Source organism: Lutjanus erythropterus, chromosome 19 (genome assembly GCF_056507025.1).
Source record: "Lutjanus erythropterus isolate fLutEry1 chromosome 19, fLutEry1.hap2, whole genome shotgun sequence".
In the NCBI taxonomy this organism is placed as follows: Eukaryota; Metazoa; Chordata; class Actinopteri; order Lutjaniformes; family Lutjanidae; genus Lutjanus; species Lutjanus erythropterus.
Genome location: NC_139335.1, coordinates 17,775,319 through 17,797,305, shown reverse-complemented (window position 1 = coordinate 17,797,305; position 21,987 = coordinate 17,775,319). Strand labels below are relative to the sequence as shown.

Below are 21,987 nucleotides of genomic sequence, written 5' to 3'. Positions count from 1 at the left end.
GAAACTGTGGAATAAAAGTAGAAACTGGCATGCATTAAACAGCTGCAATTAATACTTGTCAACTATTAAATTAATCACCAACTGTTTGATAATAAATTAATTGTTATCTCTTTAAATAATCTTTTAAGTTAATCTTTTTATACAAAACCAGATTAAAAATCTCAGATTCTTCTATATATTTTCTTGTTTCCTTTAGGCTTTATGACAGTATGCTGAATATTTTTGGGTTGTGAATAAAACAAGACATTGGAGGATGTCATCTTGGGCTTTGGGAAACATTTTTCACAATTTTCTGACATTTTATGGACCAAAAAACTAATAAACTAGATGAGTGCAGATTCAGGCAACAGATGGTGAAGCACCGATTGCAATGTCACCACAACTGCCAGGCGCAACCAGCAGAGATTTGCAAAGTTCTGCCAACATTAACATGACCACCACATACGATGTCTGTAGCTGAAACAAGATTTTAAACTGAAGCGGTCGTGGATCACCTCCGGCCCCTAGCAGCTGGTTAAGAAGATTGAGAAGTCAGCTGTCAATGGTTGTGTAAAACAGAGCAGTCAAAAAATAGAATTACTGCCTCACAGTTGTATGTGTCCACCAACCAGTCAAGTTACAGTCCAGATTCATATAATACAGTGAAGTCTGCAAAGGAAAGTTATATTTTCAATATTTATGACAGACAGAACAGATGTTATGATACCTCTTAACATTTGAAAGATATGTTCACTGTCCTCTTCTTTCTTAAACTGAGAACATAGACAGCATCCTATCAAACAAATTCAAGAGGAGTATAACAGACTCTACTAAAACTAATATTTCTCCCCTTGAATTAACTTAACACACACAAACTACAGTGACCCATTTCCACTGATGTTTGAGTGTCAGTATAGTATTTTACTTATTCATGATTCAAACAACTTGCAAAGATCTAGAAATGCTGCATACCACACATCACCAGCTGAAGTGGAAGCTAATGAGGAAGGTTAAGTTATCCCTGCCCTTACAAACCATTTACAAGTCAAACATTTTTGTTCTACCAGTGTCCTTTTAAGATACAACAATGTTCAATATCTTTAAATATAACCACAATATGTATATATTATTTTTTTCAGATGACTGTATTCTGGTGTGGAATTAATGATTGCTCTGCAATGTTTTACACTTTGTAAAGTCATCTAGTTGCTGGACTGGACCCTTTGGCGGGTCAATTCTGGGCCGCACATGTGACACGCCTGCTCTAAATTTTCAAATTTGAATTTTTCAAATTTGCGTAAAGAAAATACAATGTTTATCACAAATTTATGACTACAAAAACTTGACACACAGTGCTGAGCTGAATCTCAGACTACAAGAGTGCACTAAGTAGAGTGCAGATCCCTATTGGGCAACAAATGGTGAAGCACCTACTGCAATGCCGCCACAACTGCCAGATGCAACCAGCAGAGATTTGCAAAGTTCTGAATCACAAATGTCCTTTAGCATACAGTTATGAAAGTGCACAAAAAACCCCTGTCTGTTCAGAATAGCTCCCTGAGAAAATTTCTGAGAGCTTATACCCCCTGGATAGCTTGGATGTCACTACAGTAAGTTTTAATGAAATGCTATACTTTGCCATTAAATAAGACACGGTACACAGTGATATCACATCTTTAAGCACATTTATTAATCCATTCCAGGTACCTGATTGATTTACCACACACAACTAATATATCCAGCTTTAGCTGTCAGTCCACCAAACATGTTACACATTATTGTATCACATCAACAGGGAAGAGCAGCAGGCGGGTACAGATTATCTGAGGTTTCTGGTCTTTGCATCAATCTGGATTTCCAAAAGAGACCCATCATTCAGAATAGGGAAACTCAGCCATGGCCATGTGTGTTTCTAATCCCTTTATTTCAGGATATCACAGAACTCTGTGGGGGAGAAACACAAACAGTGGATTCAGTGAGAGATCCCTAATAAGTACAACAGTTTTCTCCAGGCAAAAAGTCAGCGTCATACAACATTAGAGTTAAGAAGGATGGCTAAACAAACAACAAATTACACTTTTGCTTGTTTGAGTAGCCTATGTTTGTTTCAATGTGCTTTTTTTAGACTGCAGTTTCAGCACTAAGTAATGGACAGCTCCCCTGTACAGAGGGCTCTTTTTATCATCTGTTTTTGACAACTCTTTCTTTTTTTTTTAGGTTTTTACGTCCATGCATGTACCCACCTTCCATCCCAATCTTGCCATCTCCGTCCTTATCCCCTGCAGCCATCAGAGCCTTGGTCTCAGCCACAGTCAGCTCCCTCGCCCCGGGGGAGAAATTCTGAAGGAACAGCCTGATGTGTGTGCAAAAAAAATATATCAGCAATAAGTTCAACCTTGTATCATCACGGACTTTATCTTTTCTGATGGCATTTTCTCCTCCTCCTCCAGGGCTTTCAGAGCTGTCTCAACACCCCCTCCTCCCCTCCATCATTCACTCACCAATCCCCCCCTCCTCATGTATTACTTAGTTCATTCACAGCAGAAATGCTGTTCCATTCACACAGTGATCTCTGCCTGAGGGTCCAATCATAAATGTAACACGCACATGCACACTCACACACCCATCAGTATCCTGTCTGTAGTGCTTAAAGGTACAGTTCCCACCCAAATCAAAATTAAATAGTTTTCCTCTGGCCTGTAGTGCTGTTTATCCATCTAGATTGTTTTGGTGTGAGTTGCTGAGTTATGGTGATATTAGCTGAAGAGATAGCCTTTGGCTTGTGATGCTTTGAGCACCACAAGAAAATACATTTCAAAAACTCAACATCGATGTTTCCTTCCAGAAATCATGACCTGGTTACTCAATATAAACACCGTATCACTACGCAGAAGAAAGTGTGCATCTACTCATGGAGGAGAGGTTACAGCTCAGCCAAGAAGGATGATTTTAATGTTTATGATGATTTACTATGATAAAAAGTAAATAAATAAATCATTTGATGTATGGTTAAAATTTAAATGTTAAAATCTTAAGTATAACAGGCAAAAATGAATATAAGTGGCTAAAAATGTTGTACCCTCATATGCATTAGTTCATTGTTTGTATTTCACATTCTTCTCTTGAGGTAATATTCCCCACTGGATTTGCCACTGCGGTGAAGTTCACTGAGGGACTGTATTCATCTAAGGTGAGCGTATATCTCATGAGGCTATGCTATTGTTCATTTATTTTGACATATGAAGCTGAAGCAGACAGTGAAAAAGACTTTCAAGGACTTAAAACCTCTTTTCATGACAAGCAGCCAACAAAGTATTTATTCAGCTTCTATGCTGTCTTTTTGTGTCATGCCAGCACTGAGCATCATTTTGCGTTTTCATTTGTTTCCATGTTAACATGCTGCATATTTTATTGAGGTATTTTGATATCTACGTTTATTAATAAAGTTCTCACACTATGACTAAAGCAAGAATGCATCAAAAAATACAATGTGCTTAAGCTATAAATTCCTGATTCTGTGTGTTTTGTGCACAAGCACAAACCTCTCACCCATGAGTAGATGCACGCCTCCTGCTGCACAGGGATTCAGATTATGGATTAAATTGATAAACCAGGTCATGATTTCTGCATAGACATTTCTGTTGAGTTTTTCAAATATATTTACACACGCACACATGCACACACACACACACTCACACTCTATCCTTACTTCAGCTCCTCCTCCTCAATATATCCGCTCTTGTCTTGGTCCAGAACCGTAAACACTTTCTTCCCATCTGCCTCAGATGAGCCGGTCAATCCCACTTGTGCGAAGAATGACTTGAAGTCAAACGTGCCTGGAGCTACACAAGCAGAGAGAGACGAAGAGAGCAAGAGAAAGAGACGACAGATGTGGGAGTGAGAGGTCGATCACAGAATGGTGAGGGGCTGAATAGAGATGTCGCATTAACTCATTCGCTCAGATGACTTTCATTCTTCAACCGGTGACATTTACCAATATACACCCTGTAGCGCATCACTGTCTTATACCATTATAGGCTGTATTCTTATGCCATTGAAACAGTCAAAGCACACTGAATATTGCCCATAGGTCTAATGCAAACCTAAATGTTAAAGCAACCACAAAGAACTTTCATATGGTGTTGATTAAAAGCAGTAGTGTTTTCCATGACCATAATCACAAAATATAATGTCAAAAATAAAATAATCTGAATAAAAATCTCATTCTGCTTCTTTTTAACTGGCTAATGTAATTTTACCTGTGAAAATGTAAACATAGGGTCTTCTGATCTGCATGTCATGAATCATTCAATCTAATTTCAAGGAGAATCTGACCCGGCAGCAGGAATTAAGAATAATTATATAGGAATAGTGAATCTTCGCTGTGATGGTCTGGTTTGCTTATGTAGGTCCTAGAGAGGCATTGGTATTAAATTGAGGCTGTTTCATAACCAATTAAAACACCTTGTAGTAGCTTTAAAACTCACTAAGAGTGATTTTTGATCTAGGATGGGTAACCTCAACCTAAAATGAGTTGCTGAATAAGACTTGAAGCCACTGTATGAGAAATTGAAGGGACAGTCCATCCCAAAATCAAAAATACATAGTTTTTCTCTTGCCTGTAGTGCTTTTTATCCATCTAACTTGTTTTGGTGTGAGTTGCTGGGTTTTCTGAATTATCAGCCATAGAGATGTCTGCCTTCTCTACTATATAATGGAATTGGATGGCACTCGGCTTGTGGCGCTGAAGGTGCCAAAACAATTTGAAAAAATCAACACCAGTGTCGCTTTTCAGAAATTATGATGAGTGGGTTTTTTTTTGTTTTTTTCTTTCTTTTAGCACCACAAGCAGAGTGCTACCTAGTTCCATTACATTGTTGAGAGGGCATGATATCTCTAAAACTCAGAAACTTACACCAAAACAATCTACATGGATACATAGCACCACAAGCCAGAGGTTAAATACATAGCTTTGATTTAGGGCTGAACTATACCTTTAAAAGATTTACATTCTGCCTAAAAAATAAATGATTTAGGAGTTGATTTGTCTCTTATCCCCACTTTCATCAAATGTTTTCAATCACTCAAAATAAATCACCTCCTTTTGCTGATACATGCAAATGATGAACTACTACTGGCAAAGTTTGAATGTTACTTTGCCTAAAACATTGCCAACAGTGGGGTTTCCTTCAGTAAAGGGCACACACGCGCTGACATTTGATATTCATCGGAGCGGCTGAGCTGTGGTTGTCTTGTCATGCAGACATAATTGCCGGAGATAAATGATTAAGAGCTTTGGGATTTGCGGGTGGTGTAGCTCGTGCGATTTTGGTCCTCTCTGTGTGTGAATGCTCAACATAAACACTCTGGTATCTGGGTGGTAACTGCTCTCCTGCCACATGGCTGCCTGGTTACCTGCAGGCTGCCTGTCCCCCCTGTGAGCAACACAAATCATGCAGGTATCCCCTGTGGGAGTGGGTTTAACCAAGCCTCTCTCAGTCTCAGTCTCTCTGTGTAATATGGGAGTGGGTACACATTCACTTACTATAAAGTATGTGCTGTACGTGATTAGATGCTTATAAAGTGTGTGTTTCGCTGTGTGTGTGACTCACTTTGACAAGCCTGGACTGCAGCCTTGATGTCCTCGTCGCTCAGCATCCCTGAAAATGCCATGGTCCTGTGTAGCTGCCTGAGGGACACAAACACACACACGCACAGAGGAAATGCAAACTGACAGTGAATGAAGCTGGTGCAGGTGTTTGCTGCTGTCAGGTAACAGTCTCTGTCACATAAGATAGATTAAACATAATCATTCCTCTGTGGGTCGTCTTCTGTCCAAAAAAAACAAGATTCAGAGTCATAGCTTTTATGTGAGAATAAGTTAAAGTCATTCTAACAAAAGATAGAACTTTGGATTGTTTCCACAGGGAGAGAAATAGATAAATTTCATCATCATATGAGAATTTCCTGATCTTTTTTTTCCCCCACAAAATCAAAGGGTTTTTTTTCCCCACAGAGAAAGTTGTTGCAACTTGAACACAAAGAAGCTTGAACATCCTATATTTTTTTTTTACCCTCCTTTAGAACAAAACAACTGAGATGCTCCAAGGCACACACACACAGAACTGCCAGCTATCATCACACAAACATCACTGTGCACATGAATTTGCAGAAAGCCTGGTACTCACCGTGCTTTGGGTGAGGTTGGCGCTCTCTCAGCCTGTGATGTGCAGATCTCTGCCTCTCCTCTTTGCTCTGTGCCTGTGAGCCACCGACTCTCTCGTAGCTTTGTGATCCAGAGTGCAAGAAGCAACCTGACGTATCCGTCCTCAAACCCAGGGAGATTTCCCCCACGCCACAGAACACACGCCTCCTCCTCCTTCATCAGTTAATCAGAGCAGATAATTTTCTCACTCACAATGTTCTGCAAACACTTATAAAAAAGTACAGTAAAAATAATGACTTGCCAACCTGATAACCATAGAAGTACATTTATTTTTACTGGTGCAAATTTATCCAACTACTTTTACAGCTACAACAACTAACATTATTACTATTGTTCATTTTGATATTAATAAGGAATAATGATATAAAACACAGGAAGCAGGCATAGTCAAGAAATGCAAAACATTTCAGCAGGTCAAATACATGTGATAATTTTCAGTCTGGTAATTAGATTGATTAACTATGAATGTTTTGAATTTTGGTACAGATTTTTGTTATAGAATCTTGTTATATATTGTAGTATAACGCACATATGTTACACACTTCTAAATTTTTACAGATTTTTGTTATATAATTTATTATATTTATTGTAGTGTAATGTACATATCTTACATACTTTTTAATTTTTAATTTTAATTAAAATTAAATTTTTTGTACAGATTTTTGTATTATATATTGTGGTATAATGTACATAGTTTTATATTTTATATTTTCATACAATGTCTCTATACATAAGTATATTTCTGTATTATAATAGAAGAGAAGGGAATGTGACTCAGTTTCTCCTGGGGAATCAATTAAGTATTTCTAATTCTGAAGCTATTGTGATCAAAATATAGTTACATATTGTTTCTTTTACCATGAGAATTTAATCATGGGAAATATCGAGTTTCCTGGTAAATCTATCTCCCAGCAACATTCAGCTAGCCCCGGTGCACCTGCCCACCTGTAATTGCTGCTGGGTAGTTTCTGGGTGAAGTATAGTTGAAATAAATATTTAACAAAGGAGGGTAGTCTGTCTTAATCATTACTGCGCGTATCACATGGTCGGCGAGTGACTTGATGTGAAAAGCTTTCTTCAGCTTTGATAAAAAGCACTGGATTTACCTGACTGATAATAAAGCTCGAAGCTGATTGGCTCTGTGTGCTTAACGTGACGGTATTCTTCGTTGTGATTGGCTTGAGTACCTGTCAATCATTTGTAGTTTTACGCCTCATTCCGTGATGTGACGTTGTACAGGAACATGGCGCTTTGGAGGAGAGGTGTTTCATGATAGTCAGGGCTATTGATTAATTTACTTTAGCTATGGTCATTTTAACAACACTAAGCTACATACACCAAATATGATAGGTCGTGAAAGGTGATCGCTCATTTTGTCTCCATGGACAACGGAACGCTGTATATTGTAGCGGCGTTTGCTGTCGTCAGCTGAAACTGTTAGCATTGACATGCTAGCTGAAGCTAGTTAGCTGGCTAATAGTCGCTAACGTTAAACAGAAACAGAAAATATGCTTCTTTTTGTAGCCCGAACTGACGCTTAACGGTATATCAATGATTAAAACAGTTATTTTCCTATCAAATCAGCCATTTACCGTTTAGGACGACGATTCCAATTAGCTAACATTTTGTTAGCTAAGCTAGGAGGATGAAGAGCCGCCATGGATATGTTTTGTTGCTGGCCAGTGGGATTTTTCTGTCGGCGTTGTGTCTGTCTGAAGGTGCCCCTCTCCTGTATCCTCACAAATCAGGTGAGACAGCTGACTGCAAGCTGATACACAGCTAAGAGATTGTTTGTTCACTCACTATAACTGTAGCTAGCAGATGTTACTGTTAGCTTATATTTGCAGGGATAGCTGTTGCTAATCAGCATCTGAAAGCTAACAACACAACAACCTGGCTGCATTGCATGCTAACCTGTCAAGTGTCTTATGAATTCTTGTATGAATAGACTGTTGTTTGTTTTGAGTTTACAGAATAATAGTTCTACTATTTATCTCTATGGTCGGGTAAATCTTGTAATAATGCTCATAATGGAAAGTCATTGTCACGACTCAGGAAATTAATAGCAAACTGGTAAACACAAACATTACGTTCCGCTGTCAAAATTCAGAAACTACTTATTAATCCAGTCTGAATTAATTGTGATTGATATTTAATATTTAACACAAATAGGCCTAAAGCAGTCCCCAGTGTAGCTGTGATAAATCAGTTAATATACTAACTGTTACAGCCTGTTTTTACTGCAGGTGCAGGGATGTTTAACCTTTCGGGGGGCGGGGGACGGGGGCTGGTCCAGTCACTGACATTTAACCAAGTTTATGGGACAACCTACCAGCATGGAAACACTGTTTCTTACTCTTTGCAAGTGAACCTTACATAATTTCTATGATGTTGATGATAGTGTCCTGGCAGTTTTCCCACATCACAGGTTTTGTCACGGGTGTGATCATTTGATTATTTTAGGATGGATGAAAGTGTATTCATATCCATATTGTCACATGCCAGTGTGATTTAAAAAAAAAAAAGAAGAAAAAACACAATAATAGCCTGCTTAAGAGACTCTTGCCCCAGACAGAATTAGAGAAATAGAAGGAAATTGATTGTATGTAAACAATTCAGTTTCAGCTGTTTTACCTGGGATACTAATTTGAGATTACTCTTAAGTAATTCATAGTCTATCAACATAAAAGTAAGGATGACATTTTTGGTGATTATTAATCATTAAACACATTCACCAAGAAAAAAATGCCAGGCAATTGCTGGTTACAGCTTCTCAAAAAAAATGTACGTATTAGTCTTCCTTCATTTCACCACAATGTTTTTAATAGTTAAGATCAATTCAGAGAGACTTTACAGACATTACCATAATAAAATGCGGTATTGGTGAAGCACATTGTACAAAGTAAAACACAACAAACAAGCAGTAAACCATAATGTTACAATAACGTATTGTGAGTGATTTAAAACAAAATTAGGAATTTAAATTAACCCAAGAATAGTACATCAGTCTTAGGGATGAAACAGTTGGTTTCATGGCAAACCGTGATAAAATTCCAGATGATTAGTATTACGATGTAAACTATCAGTCTCCCAGATGCAGGGGGCTTGTTTTGCCTCAGTAAAACCACTGACATTGCAAAGGCCGTGATCCCAAAATCATCCTCAAATCATTCAGAGGTTTTCAAAATTTTCAAAAACCCGTTGAAATGATTTCAGTGTCAGTCATGTTGTATTATTTTCAATACATTTTAACATAATGGTAATACTGATAACTATGATAATTTTGGTCATTATAATGGTGATATTCATACAATTTCATCAATTCTAGTAGATGAATCAGTTAAAACAATTACTTGTTGCACTCCTAATGTTGTGGATGCCATATGAACATGTACAGAAAAAGGAGTGGTTTCAGCATTTTCACTCTGTTTTTGCAGCTTTCAAGAGCAAGAGGCTCAATCACTGTGGTGCGTCCTGGTACATAATAACCTGCTTCCTTGTGACAAATGAATGGATGCATACGTGAATATGCTGTTGTGAGGCTTGGTAATGTGTAACAGTAACACATTCCAAGCTTATCAGCACCAGTCAATGATTAGCAACAGTGGTGTTTGTGTAATTATAGTACAGCATACGGGAAAATGATGTTGCAATATGAGCATGGTCTTTTTATGCTTTTATTACATAGTGACCTACTCTTTGACGAACTTCAGATTTAGTCCAGTAATGCTTGATTGTTTAAAGATTGAGGTTATGAATTGTGTGTGAGATCATACATAAAAGAATAATTAAAATGTCAGTTGCAAAGCTGGTCTTCAGTGACATGCGCTCTATTTACACACATCAAACATGGATGAATGTAGTTGGGAAGCTTAAAAGTAAGTTTTAATTGTAGTAACAGCCAGGTGACAGTGGCATGAAGAGACCGTAAGTCAAAGAGGACATTGACCTTAACCTTCCGCTACATTGCTCAGTGATTCAGTAAGCACTGCCCCAGGCTGTACTATCAGCATTGCTGATTTACAACTAAAAATGATAGAACACAATCTTGCAAATATAGATCCTTACAAGGGCATCCATAAGCACTGGCTGCTTCAGATCTCTGCACTCTTCATTTGATTGATGAGGCTTAGTGCTTCGTATTTTTAAGCAGACAGACAAATCTTAGCCGAACCCAAACATGTCAGCCAGACAATGCCATCCTTCATCCTGCATGTAACTGAAAGTACAGACATCCACTGTTGTGCACACTGGTGGGTGAAATCTGCAAAAAAAAATGGGTCAGCTCCCCCTCTGCGTGAATGCCTACTGAAATATGCAGTGGAACCAAAATAAGACCTGGCAGCTCCCTGCCGTATTGGTCCCAAAAACCAGTTGAGTCATTTGGTGGGGCCTGCCAAGTCATAATATGAACCCATGACTCAGATAAGGCTTAACTGAGGAGAACTGATCCCATGTAGAGCTGCCGTGACCCAGCTCCTGTTTTTTCTATCTGACTGCTACTGCAGCCTCTCTGGGAGTCTGCACTGCCCGGAACCCTGTTGCTCTGCTGAAACAGACAGGAGGTGTTTGTAGAAAAAAAAAGCCTACAATTACATCCATTTGTTTTTTCACAGGATTTTTGTGAAGTTGAGCTTTGGCTTCATTAAAGACAGTGAGAATTCTCTCTGAACGATTGCTCCTGCCAAACACATAAATCCTTTTTTTTTTTAGTTAGAACTGTAGACAGAGGAAGTGTTTTGTGAAAAATAGCAGCACATAATATTTTGGATCCGACTAGAGCAGAGCTATTAAGTTTTGGTTTATCATTAGCTCGCTCCCAGTTTCATTATGTTGTAAATTCATGCCTGTCTAGAATTATAAAACGTAACAGGAAGGTCTTGCCTGCAGGACTTAGTGGAAGAACACATTCAGGGGTTTCCCTGTCTCAGTATGAGGCTGTGACGGTGGGGGGAGTGGGCTGATGTTGTGGGACATGGCAGCAGTACAGTAATGCATACAGTACATCATTTTGGAGATTTCATGTTTACATTAACTGTTGAGTACATATAGCTCTGTACCTCACCAGGTCAACTAACAACTCACATAAAAATAGCCAAAGAGCCCAAATAAAGATTTACTAAACTAAATTTGACTGACTAACGTATGCTAAACTGTTGCTTGTGATTCTCGTGAATATGTCAAGTAGACTTAGATAAGGATACTGTCATGACACCTGTCATGTACATGAAGGTTTTTTTTTAAACAAATGTTTATGATTGTTCTCATTGAGTGACATTCAGTTAATAATGCGATTTTAAATTCAAACTTTACGTGATTTTAGATGTCTTTGTTTTGTCAACTTAACATTAAACAAGACAAAAACGTCTTTGTTATGACAACCTCAGTGTCAAGCTGAGTCTGGCAGAACTGGAGATCCCTGCCAGACTGGACTGACCACAGCCTCCAAGACCGACAGTGGCGAATTTGAGGACAGTGCATACAATAGCAAGTTGGTTTTCATGCTAGGTTTGGCTCCTGGCTCTGCAGGGCTGAGTCAGCTGATTTGGCAGCTAGCTCCATCGCTAACCAAGCTAACTAGTGAATGCCAGATAGACAGCAGTTAGCCTACTTTAGCAAGAAGTAAACTAGCTAACCACTGTTTGTTCATCAGGTAACTGTAAGCTAAATCGTCTTGCTACTGTATTTCGTTGTAAGACTGGCCTTATGACATGTAATTACATTTTTTTTATGACAAATCCACATGATACCACTTAAGTTAAAGTCCAGGAAATTATTCATGACGCTGTTACAAAAGCATATGATAGTGTAATCAAATTTAATGACATCTTTATGACAAGGTGAGGTCATGAAAAATATTCATGTTGCACACATGCTCTCATGACAGCCAATGCCTATACATATGACAGTATAATGTAATGTTAAAACATAAAGCATACAGTGACCAAAGGTGTGTCTGCTGCACAAACATTAAAGGCTGCTTGATTATGGCAAAAATTATGATCAGTAGTGTTTTGGTCAATATTTATTTAACACGACTACTCACTGACTTTGGAAACATTGTTTTTTTAACTTGGAGAAAAAAAAAAGATTTTCATCAGTGAATTTCCTCCCAACTTTTAAATATAATGAAACAGATAATAATATAACTGATATAAAGTCTTTAATTTATCATGTGTACTATAACATCATTTGTATTTGGTATATGAAATGTGGCGAGGAATTGCTGAAATGTGACTCACTTATCCTTTTTGGATGCGCCAAGCACCGGTAGCTTAACAGCACTGATAGACGCGCATGAAAATCCATGTGCCGTCTGCCTTGATCGAATTCTCACGAACAACGGCTCACTTGACCGCAGTGGGTTCATAACACACAACAAAACAAGCGCATGATGTGAAACAAAATGCATACAATATTTAAAATATTGTAAAGTCTGTTTTTTATTAATGCATGTTATGTTGGTTGAGTTTATTATTTTGGGCTGCATCATGGGTTACCACCTGTCCTGTGTAATATAGGCTTGCCCTGCTCTGGAAAATAGATTGCACTGTCCCTTACTGAATCAATACAGGGTGCAATTTATCATTTATTACATGTATACCCTACTCTAATGCTTAACACTAACTACTCAATAAGACATGTCACCTCCTTCCTGATGTCGATGAGAAACTGCAAGGTAGGAAACACTTTAATTTAACACATGTAAGTACACAGCTGCATTTAGAGCTACATCCACTGGGCCTGTGTCCTGACTATAGACCCATTTAATCTTTAATTCCTCTTCTCATCAATATTTCACCACACTGTTTCTCTATTGCAGTCTTAAGCACAGAGGAGAGATCTGTTGAAGTGAATAGCCGTCATTTAGTATTGGGCAGAATATCAGTGTTTCAGATATTTCAGTATCACAATCAGGGCACAAAATTAACTGCTAAAATATTCAAGTGGCTGGCAGACTTGCTTTAATCAGCAGCCAAAAAAAAACGAATCTATTGAGTGGCTGGTAACGTTAACTAGCCTGGCTGGTGGACACAAAAGTTACATTTTAATTAATTTTACACCCCAGTCAGTGTATCTCTAGTTAATTCCTAAAGGTTAAGTTGTCTGCATTGTCTTTGACCGAACATGATTCAGAGTTGTAGTGATTCACTTGATTTCTAGAGATAGGGGAAACAAAAATCACAGTTTGATATGTATGTCAGTTTTGTGGTCATGGTTCAGTTTGTTTTCAGAGCAGTAGGGAAAACCGAAGGGACTCGACATTTGTAAGAAGATGTAAGAGACCAGATTAAGCAATCCTTTCTATTTTTGCCGGTGATAACTTGGTGTACTGTGGTAGACATGAAATGAATCTCATTAATGGCTGACACTTTGGATCATGTCTAATGCTCCCCAGGGAGATAAAGTGATTGCTGCTCATCTCATCCGCACTCTGATGGGTTATGCTGTCTGGACACACAGCTGCTCCATCTGACCAGACCAGACTGGTTGTAAGATCACAGCTCAGCTTGTTGTTAGACTAGCTTCCAGCATTTAGAAGCTCTTATCTCAGATTAATTTCAGGAGAATATTTTATTTATTTTCAGAAGAAGGAACGACTTGATGCCAGATTAATTAATTCAGTCTTGCACCAGACCTTGCAGGTACTGAGGTTAGGGTTTGGCTCTTTCATCCATAATAATCGTATAGTCATTGGTTTAGGCTATGTCCATATGAAAAAATCTAAAAGAATGTTATGTTTACATTAGGGTCGTGAAAAAATGTAATTTGGTCACTAAAGTTGGAGGCTAGTGCTTAAATATATTATTTATATCTATTCCCATATAAATGATGACACCTGTAGATAAGCTATAAGATGAGATAAAAGCACAGAATTTTGTTTTTTAAACATATAAGGATGAGACTGTGTCCAAGCAAGCGTGTCCTCACACTCAAATGAGAGACCTTTTTCAGATTGATCCCATCTGGATAAACACAGTTTATATACTGAAAAACAATGGACAGGAATAAATATGCTTATTTAGCAGCGTAGTGTAGACAGATGGTTCACAAACTGTTGGGTGTGGATGACCAGGGGAAAAATACGGATTGGAAACAAGTTGAATGAATATGATTTATGAATATAATATATGTGTTAATGTGAGAACACGGGACAACTAGAGGTAGATTTGTAGTTTTGATGCATTCAGTGCTCGCTTTGTTCTGTCAGGAATCTGTAGTCCAGCAGAAGGAGACTCAGTAGGTGTTGAATCTCCCTCTGGCAGACAGGATGTACCTGACAAGCTGTGACCAGTGGGAGACAGAATAAACACAGGAGGGAAAATGGGGAGGAGAGTCTCACACGAATTCTCACTAGTCTTTCGATACGCAGTCTCTCTCTCTCTCACACACACACACACACACACACACACACACACACACACACACACACACACACACACACACACATATCATGCCATGTTGAGAAGTAGTGGGCTGAGATTTGTGAAATTACAATTATGTGCATTGACGTGAATGTTTTCTTTTCACTCACACCCAGCAGTGACTTGAACAGACAAAAGTGACCTACCTATCGCTTGAGCTGTTAGAAATGAACAGTGACATTAAGGACACGAGAAGACAAGGTGGACATGTGGTGACAGGCTCGCACTAACTGCCAATAAAAGGCTGAGCTTTTGTCATAAAGAAACAGTCATCTTTTAAATACTTTGTCCATACACGTGACCATCTTTTGTTAGCCTCTAGTCTGAGTAGATCATATTTTATGTGCTTATAAATTCTGCCTTTTTAAGAACATTTTGGTCATAAATAGTATAACTGAAATTATTATGATATATTGCATACTTATTTCAAATCAAAGTCTGATATAAATATGGTTTTGTACCCTACTAAAGCTCACTTTAATTTCCTCTAATAACACGTTATATATGTTTATTACATAGATACACTACAGAGGCTGCAATAAATTGGGCATCTAATGTGTTTTTTATGTGAAGCATTAAATTGGAAATCGGTTGCACTAAAATGGAATTCTTCAGCTGTGTGTGCGTGTGTGTGTGTGCGTGCGTGTGTGTGCGTGTGTTGGTCAGCATCAGTGTAGAAAGCGAGCAGCAGCTGAGCAACACAGTGGGTGGGTTTGCAAGGCCGCTGTCAGTCCTGACACTCGGGCTGCTGGGCCAGCAGCATCTTCACCGGCGCGGGCCCACACCTGCTGTCACCGCTGCTGCACCATCAGCTGCTTATCAGCTAGAGGAAACCCCTACAGCTGTCTCTGTGAAAGACTTATAAGGGATAGGGGTTGCTTGGTCTGGTCTGAAGAGTCACAATTATTGTCACGTCATGGTTGCAGAAATTGTGAACATTGCAAATTTACTTAACCAATCAGAGGTGCAACGGTTAATTGGTTTGAGTAATTTTGTAAGGAGAAAAAAAAAGATTCCAGTTTCTTAAATGTGAATATTTTCTACTCCTTTATGGCAGTTAACTCAATATATTTGCATTGTGGGCAAAACAAGACATTTAAAGATGTCATATTGGGCATTGAGAAACACCAGTCTACATTTGGACCACATAATGGTTGATATTGTGACAATATTGTATAGATGACTATTGGTGCTTTTAGATTATTAACACAATGAGATTTTTTGACTTTTGACCTCAGTGCAATGCTGGCTTTCAAACCAGAAAAAGACAACAGACCTATGATGTATCATGATATAACAATATCCAAAATCTAAGATGATATATAGTCTAATATCCTGATATCAATATAATATCTATATATTGTCCAGCCTGAATACTAAAACAATAAAGCTCTTCAAAACAGCTGTCCTTGTTTACCTGTCCTTATTCAACAAATGGATCAAAATAATATCAAATGGGGCACAATTACTGCCATTTCTAGATAAACAAGACAGACCAAACCAAATCATGAGAAAACCTGTTGGCTGTGGAGAAACTGTACATAAAACATACATTGAAGGTTAATAAATTTTTAATCAGTTAAATTTCTAATGGAAATTAATGATTAATCATAAACATCCCGTCTTTGTTCAGTCTAAATTATTGTGTCTACATAGTGTTAAATGCAAAATATGCCCCCCCCCCCCCCCCCCCCCCCCCACACACACATGCACATAGATTCCTACCAAGCAAATCCCTCTTAATCATTACCCATAACCCACCAGAAATGTGTGTCAATGCCTATACCTGCAAAACCCCACCCTCTGCCCATACCTCCATATTATCTCATTATCTCATTATCTCATTATCTCATTATCTCATTATTTTGCGGTGCTTGGATGCTTTACCAACCCAAAACATGGGTATTTGATGTCCTGGGAATGAAACTCAATATGTAACTTGTGTGTTTGCAAACAGAACTGACAAATCTTTCTGATTGTCCCTTTAAAACTCTGCAGAGGGAAGTAATACTTTCTGGTGAAAGAAAGCCCGAAGCTCGAGAAGTTGCATTGTAAGAGCGCTGTGCAGTTTATTTTTGTTGTCAAGCTTTTGTTGTGGGTGGATTTAGAAGAAGAGCCAGTACACTCCTGGTGTGCTATATTACTGTCAAACACACTTATGTTCATGCTTGTGAAGGCTGTCAGATGCTGCCTTTCATTCTCTTCCAGATTAAATTTGAAGTGCAGCAATGAATGAGTCAGCATAGTTTCTGTCTGTTTTTCTCATTTCAGGTGGGAGCACAGGGGACACGTTGTCTGTGTCTCTCTACCTGTCCCTGGTGGTATCGCTGACAGCGCTTGTGGCCTTGGTGGTGTTGCTAGTGAACTGCGTGACCTGCTGCAAGGAGAGAGAGATCAACTTCAAGGTGAGAGTCCCAGTAGGCAGGTAGCCAGACAGACACATCTCCACCTCCTCTCATGTGGGCGACACATAATGAATCCATAGTGGGGACGGATTGTAGTAGACAGTGTTTGTGAATTCAGGTTCTGTTGTGAAAAATGTGCACTGTAGTATCATGGCACACCTCTTTTTACCCACTCTTTGCTTTTTGTTGATATAGGAGTTTGAGGACCACTTTGATGATGAGATTGACTTCACTCCACCAGCAGAGGACACACCCTCTATGCAGTCCCCAGCTGAGGTGTACACCCTTGCTGTGTCCCCTGTGGCTCTGCCTGGACCCCCACACCTCCAACCTCCTGCCCGCATCACAGGTCAGACACATGCACTTACTTACTTACTTTTATTAAACAGGCAAGTCATAAAGAACAAATTTGTATATACAATGGTGGCCTGGCAAAAGGCCACTTGAGAGAAGGGGGTAGGGACTAAATGGGTATCAGACAGAAAGACAGCAACACATTTGGCATTGTCTTGCTGAGCTAAGCAGAGAGAAACTTGAAAAAGATGTTGTGTGTTGAGAAACATTCTTCTTAAACTGTTTACCCCCACACTTTTCCACAAAGTGGTAAACCTCACCCCATTCTTGCTTGTGAACGATTGAGCCCCTGGCTCAAGGACCCCCCCGTCATACCCAATCATGATTCTATCACCTGCTACCATCATTTAACCTGTTCATGGGGTTTTCAGGTGGTTTTTTTTGTTTCTTTTTTGAAGATTCTGCAACTTTCCCAGTCTTTTGTTACTGTTACTGTCTCAGGCCTCAAGTTCAGAATGAGTGTGTGTATATTTACCACAAACAATTAAGTCTATCAATTTGAGCATCAAGTATCTTGTCTTTGTACTGTATTTTTATTGAGTATAGGTTGAAAAATATTTGTAAATCATTGCACACAGTTTTTATTTATGTTTTATGCAGCATCCCAACTATTTTGGACTGATGAGCAACGAATGCTGAAGGTGCTAATTAGTACAGTCTTAATTAACATGGTTTTGGGGTTCTTTCACAGAGGGATCCACAGGCTTCCAGGTAGCACGTCACAGCCTGAGTTACATCCAAGAGATCGGCAACGGCTGGTTTGGCCAGGTAAGATTTTTCTTTAATTTAGTTTAGCCAAAAAAAAAAAAAAATTAAATGTTACTTTTGGGGTATGTTTCATGACATATGTTTAAACTACATGCCTTTTAGTGATAAAGTGCTGAGGGTGTCATCTGTCTCACAGGCTAGATATATGCTCTGTTATAACAGAAGGGTTGTGCACATATTCTCCATCTTAATGTGAATAAGTAAATATATATGTTCTCCAAATAATCCTCAACCTGCCCAGTGGAATATTCTATTTAACTTGCTGAGGCGTAAATGCTGTGTGGTTTGCTTCTCTGTATCTTGTCTAAAGTGTTGTCATGTATTCACAGGTTCTTCTGAGTGAAATCTACACAGATCCAGGTGGAGCCAGGGTAGTGGTGAAGGAGTTAAAAGCTAATGCAAGTGCCAAGGAGCAAAATGATTTCCTGCAGCAAGGGGATCCATACAGGTAAACACCCTAACCCCCCTGACTGAAGAACATTATTATTTTTGAGTTGTTTTGAATGAAGTTAGCTGTAATTCAGATATTACTGTTGGTAGTGTTTTGTTTTGTGTGTGGAAGGGCATGCAATACAGTACATGTGGACAAAAATAGCTATGATATTACAGTAATGTCAGCAGCTCCCTCTACCTTTTCTCTCACACATTGCATTAGACTTTTATCCCCTTCTCAAATCTTACAGATATTTTAAGGTGTTATTTTAAATCTTACTGCAGTCATAATTAGCATCAGTATGAACAGGTTTCATTTTATTTTGTTTATACAGAGTGCTGCAGCACCCAAACATCCTCCAATGCCTGGGGCAGTGTGTTGAAGCCATTCCCTTCTTGCTTGTCTTTGAGTACTGTGAAATGGTGAGTGACCACCTGCTTTACTAAATGCTATTTCTAAGCACAAAATACACCATCACCCCTAGTTTTAATCTAAAAAATAGTTGATGATACTTAAAGAAACCTCAATTGTAACCACAATTAATAATATGACGTTCATTGGATTTAAATAATGTACTATAAATCTTACATGTGTGATCTTATTTTGTGATATTGTGCTGGTTGACATGCAGTTTTTGTGTACATGTGTGGAAGGACTGAGAGTCTGTCTATTTGCTTCTTGCTACCTCAGCTCTTCTTCACTTAGAAGGGTTCATCAATTGAGAAATCTGAGAATTAGCTCTTGTCAGTCTGTTAAGCTCACAAATTCAGAGGGCAAGACCCCTTTAAATACTGTCCAGCAAGCATGCATAGCTGTCCCACCCCAGTGACCATCTGGACTGGACACCTACTGTCTCAGTCCCAAATTAGCCCCTCTGTTCATCTTCACATATTGACTCAGAATGCATCGTGGCAGCTGATTTATTCACTGTTTCTCTATCTATCCTTTGTGGGCCGGGCCTCGTCTACTGGGAGCTCCCTCCCCTCCCTCCTCCTCTGCTCCCCCACCCCCCCTGCCGAAGTTGCATTTCTCGTCTAAGCCTGGGACTTCTCACATTCCCACCTCACCCAGTAAAGCAACAGGCTCCATTTACGCTCCTCTGGTGTCAGCTCCGCCAGTTGCTGTGTTTGTGCATTTTTACGGATAGCACCTTGTGTATGTTGGAGACTGTTGACTTCAGTCTAAAGTAAACTAAGCTATTCCTAAAGAAACCTGCGGGGTGCCCAGTGACGAAAATGTTACTCTAAAAATACACACCACCTTGGTGTCTGTTTTCTGTAGTAATCAAGAAAACAGAAAACACTGCACATTTTAATGCAATCCAGTCTGTAATAATTACGAACACAGCCTCAGTACAGCCTGAGGGGTGATTATATTGATTGACTTGCAGTTAGACTCCATACTAGAGATGCAACTAATAAGTATTTTCAATTTTTCTTAAAGCTGTTATAAGGGCAATGTATAATGATAACAATGTATCAAATGACAGTGTGTAGACAGTGTAACCGGGGCCAAACAAGCACATCTACCAGCCATTTGTCTGGTCTTAATTCACTCAACAGCCAAAAAACAGTGATTATCTGTTGAGTGTTTGCTAAAATTTGATCATTCTCTAGCCATTTGGCTGGTGGACAAAAAAAAAGTTATTTTTCCCACCAGAATGTTACAATGTAAAATAATCTTCTGATTCTGCTGCTCCTCTTGGCTTCAAAGTGCTTTATAGTGAGTTTGAGCTCATTGTTAAGCTGTTCAGTCCGTAACTTTTCTGTTTTGGGTCACTCTCATTACTCTTAATTTGCCATTTTCAAGCACATAGGACAGCTGTTTTTAGTGAACAGCTGAAGAGCCAGATATATTCCTCAAGAGTTGTTGGAGACCGAAAGTGGTGCTCAGAGAGTGTGAATATTAGACTTAAATTTGCCAGATGGCAACATGGCTGCATGCTTAAATAAGCAGTTGCTTTCAAGTACACTATATCAGCTTAAAAAGCAATTATATGTTAGCCGCTTGTGTCCACTGGCCCCAAGTACACCCCCCAAAAAGAAGTTATTATATGTTTAATACATAAAATGTTTTTATGCCTCCACACTGACGACAGCTGTGGCTGGAAGTATTATGTTTTCACCTTGTTGATCTGTACATCCCATTCTTGTGAACGCCATACCTTAAGAACACTTTGATAAATTTTTTTCAAATTTCACTTCTAAGTCCACACAGGGATGAACTGATTAGGTTTTGGTTGTCAAAGGTCAAAATTCTCAAATTCTCTGTGAATCTGTGAAATGAAACTGTGTAATCCCAGTGTTAAAGGTAGACATCAAGTTGAATTAAAACATTTTAAAACATTTTTGAGTGTCAACAATCACTCATTCACTGTACACTCCTCTCTATGTCAGTGTACTGCTGAATCTGATGAGCCCTGTCTGAGCCGGGCAGCAGTAAATCTTGTGTGCGTCTGCCTGTTACACCCAGGTGTATTTGGGTGCACAAGATGGGCTCATGTCCGTCCACTTACTGCTTGATGCCAGGATGTCCTTTTTGTGGTAACCATGAATGAGTTGACACAACCTGAGCCAAGACGTTTGATTTCACAGCTGTTGTAGAGGGAAACGTCACATTCATGTGGTGGATTAAAATCTGTTTTGTGTAATGTATCAGTTGCTTGTTCGTAGGGCTGGGCAGTTCATCAGTATTGTATCAATATCGTGATATGAGACTACATATCATTTTGTTGTTGTGTATTGTCTTTTCCTGGTGTTAAAGGCTGCATTACAGTGAAAATGAAGTACATTTCTGAACTTACCATAAAGATATTTTGGGTTAATATTTGTTGTATTTTACTGCTGTAGATGTTTAAGGTTGAGCTCATTTACAGCAGTGTATCATATTGTAAAAGATCATATGTTTATTTGAGAATTCTGGTGTGTTATTTTAGACTAAATGTGTATCGAGATTAGTTTGTCAAAATATAGATTGTATATCAGAGAACAGCATAAATATATCAAGATATTTATAAGGAATATTGCCCAGCCCTATTTGTGTGCAGTCTGGTTTTCATTTCCACTCCTTGGATGTAGAGCCATGTTTTATTTGCTTGTAAGAAAAAGGAAATGCATTTCTGCTGCTCAGGTGTCACAGAATCGCTCCACCCCCACCTTGCCTTCCCATTTCCCCGACCCGGTAACGCGTCTAGCAGGGTCCAGTTTGGCACATGTTGCCAGACATTGCATAACTTTGTTGGGCCGGGGGTATTGTCAGCTGCCCAGGCCTGGCAGGTGTCGTGGCATTGTGGTCTTTCCTAGCCAGCTCTTGTAATGTCTCTGACAGGAGATGGAAGTGAGTCAAGGTGAATGACTTATCACAAGTGTGCATGAGTCATTAGGGAAGATAGCATGA

General features: G+C 39.0%; 2 protein-coding genes across 2 annotated transcripts in view; one reads left to right on the top strand and one right to left on the bottom strand.

Moving 5' to 3' along the window:
• Positions 1–1,647: 1,647 nt before the first annotated feature.
• On the bottom strand, positions 1,648–6,358 carry pvalb5 (parvalbumin 5). The gene is made up of 5 exons (XM_084744935.1): positions 6,168–6,358; positions 5,592–5,668; positions 3,689–3,821; positions 2,223–2,332; positions 1,648–1,923 (listed from the first exon to the last, which is right to left on the bottom strand). The coding sequence occupies exons 2-5, from the start codon at positions 5,650–5,652 to the stop codon at positions 1,901–1,903; spliced, it is 327 nt and encodes a 108-aa protein (XP_084601061.1). The 5' UTR covers positions 5,653–5,668; positions 6,168–6,358; the 3' UTR covers positions 1,648–1,900.
• A 1,063-nt stretch (positions 6,359–7,421) lies between these two features.
• Positions 7,422–21,987, top strand: part of lmtk2 (lemur tyrosine kinase 2) — a 31,212-nt gene continuing 16,646 nt past the window's right edge. Inside the window, exons 1-6 of the mRNA XM_084744930.1 lie at positions 7,422–7,953; positions 16,903–17,036; positions 17,232–17,385; positions 18,082–18,158; positions 18,488–18,606; positions 18,926–19,013. Of these exons, the coding sequence (XP_084601056.1) occupies positions 7,851–7,953; positions 16,903–17,036; positions 17,232–17,385; positions 18,082–18,158; positions 18,488–18,606; positions 18,926–19,013 (675 nt within the window). The 5' untranslated portion in view covers positions 7,422–7,850. The remainder of the gene's footprint in view (positions 7,954–16,902; positions 17,037–17,231; positions 17,386–18,081; positions 18,159–18,487; positions 18,607–18,925; positions 19,014–21,987) is intronic.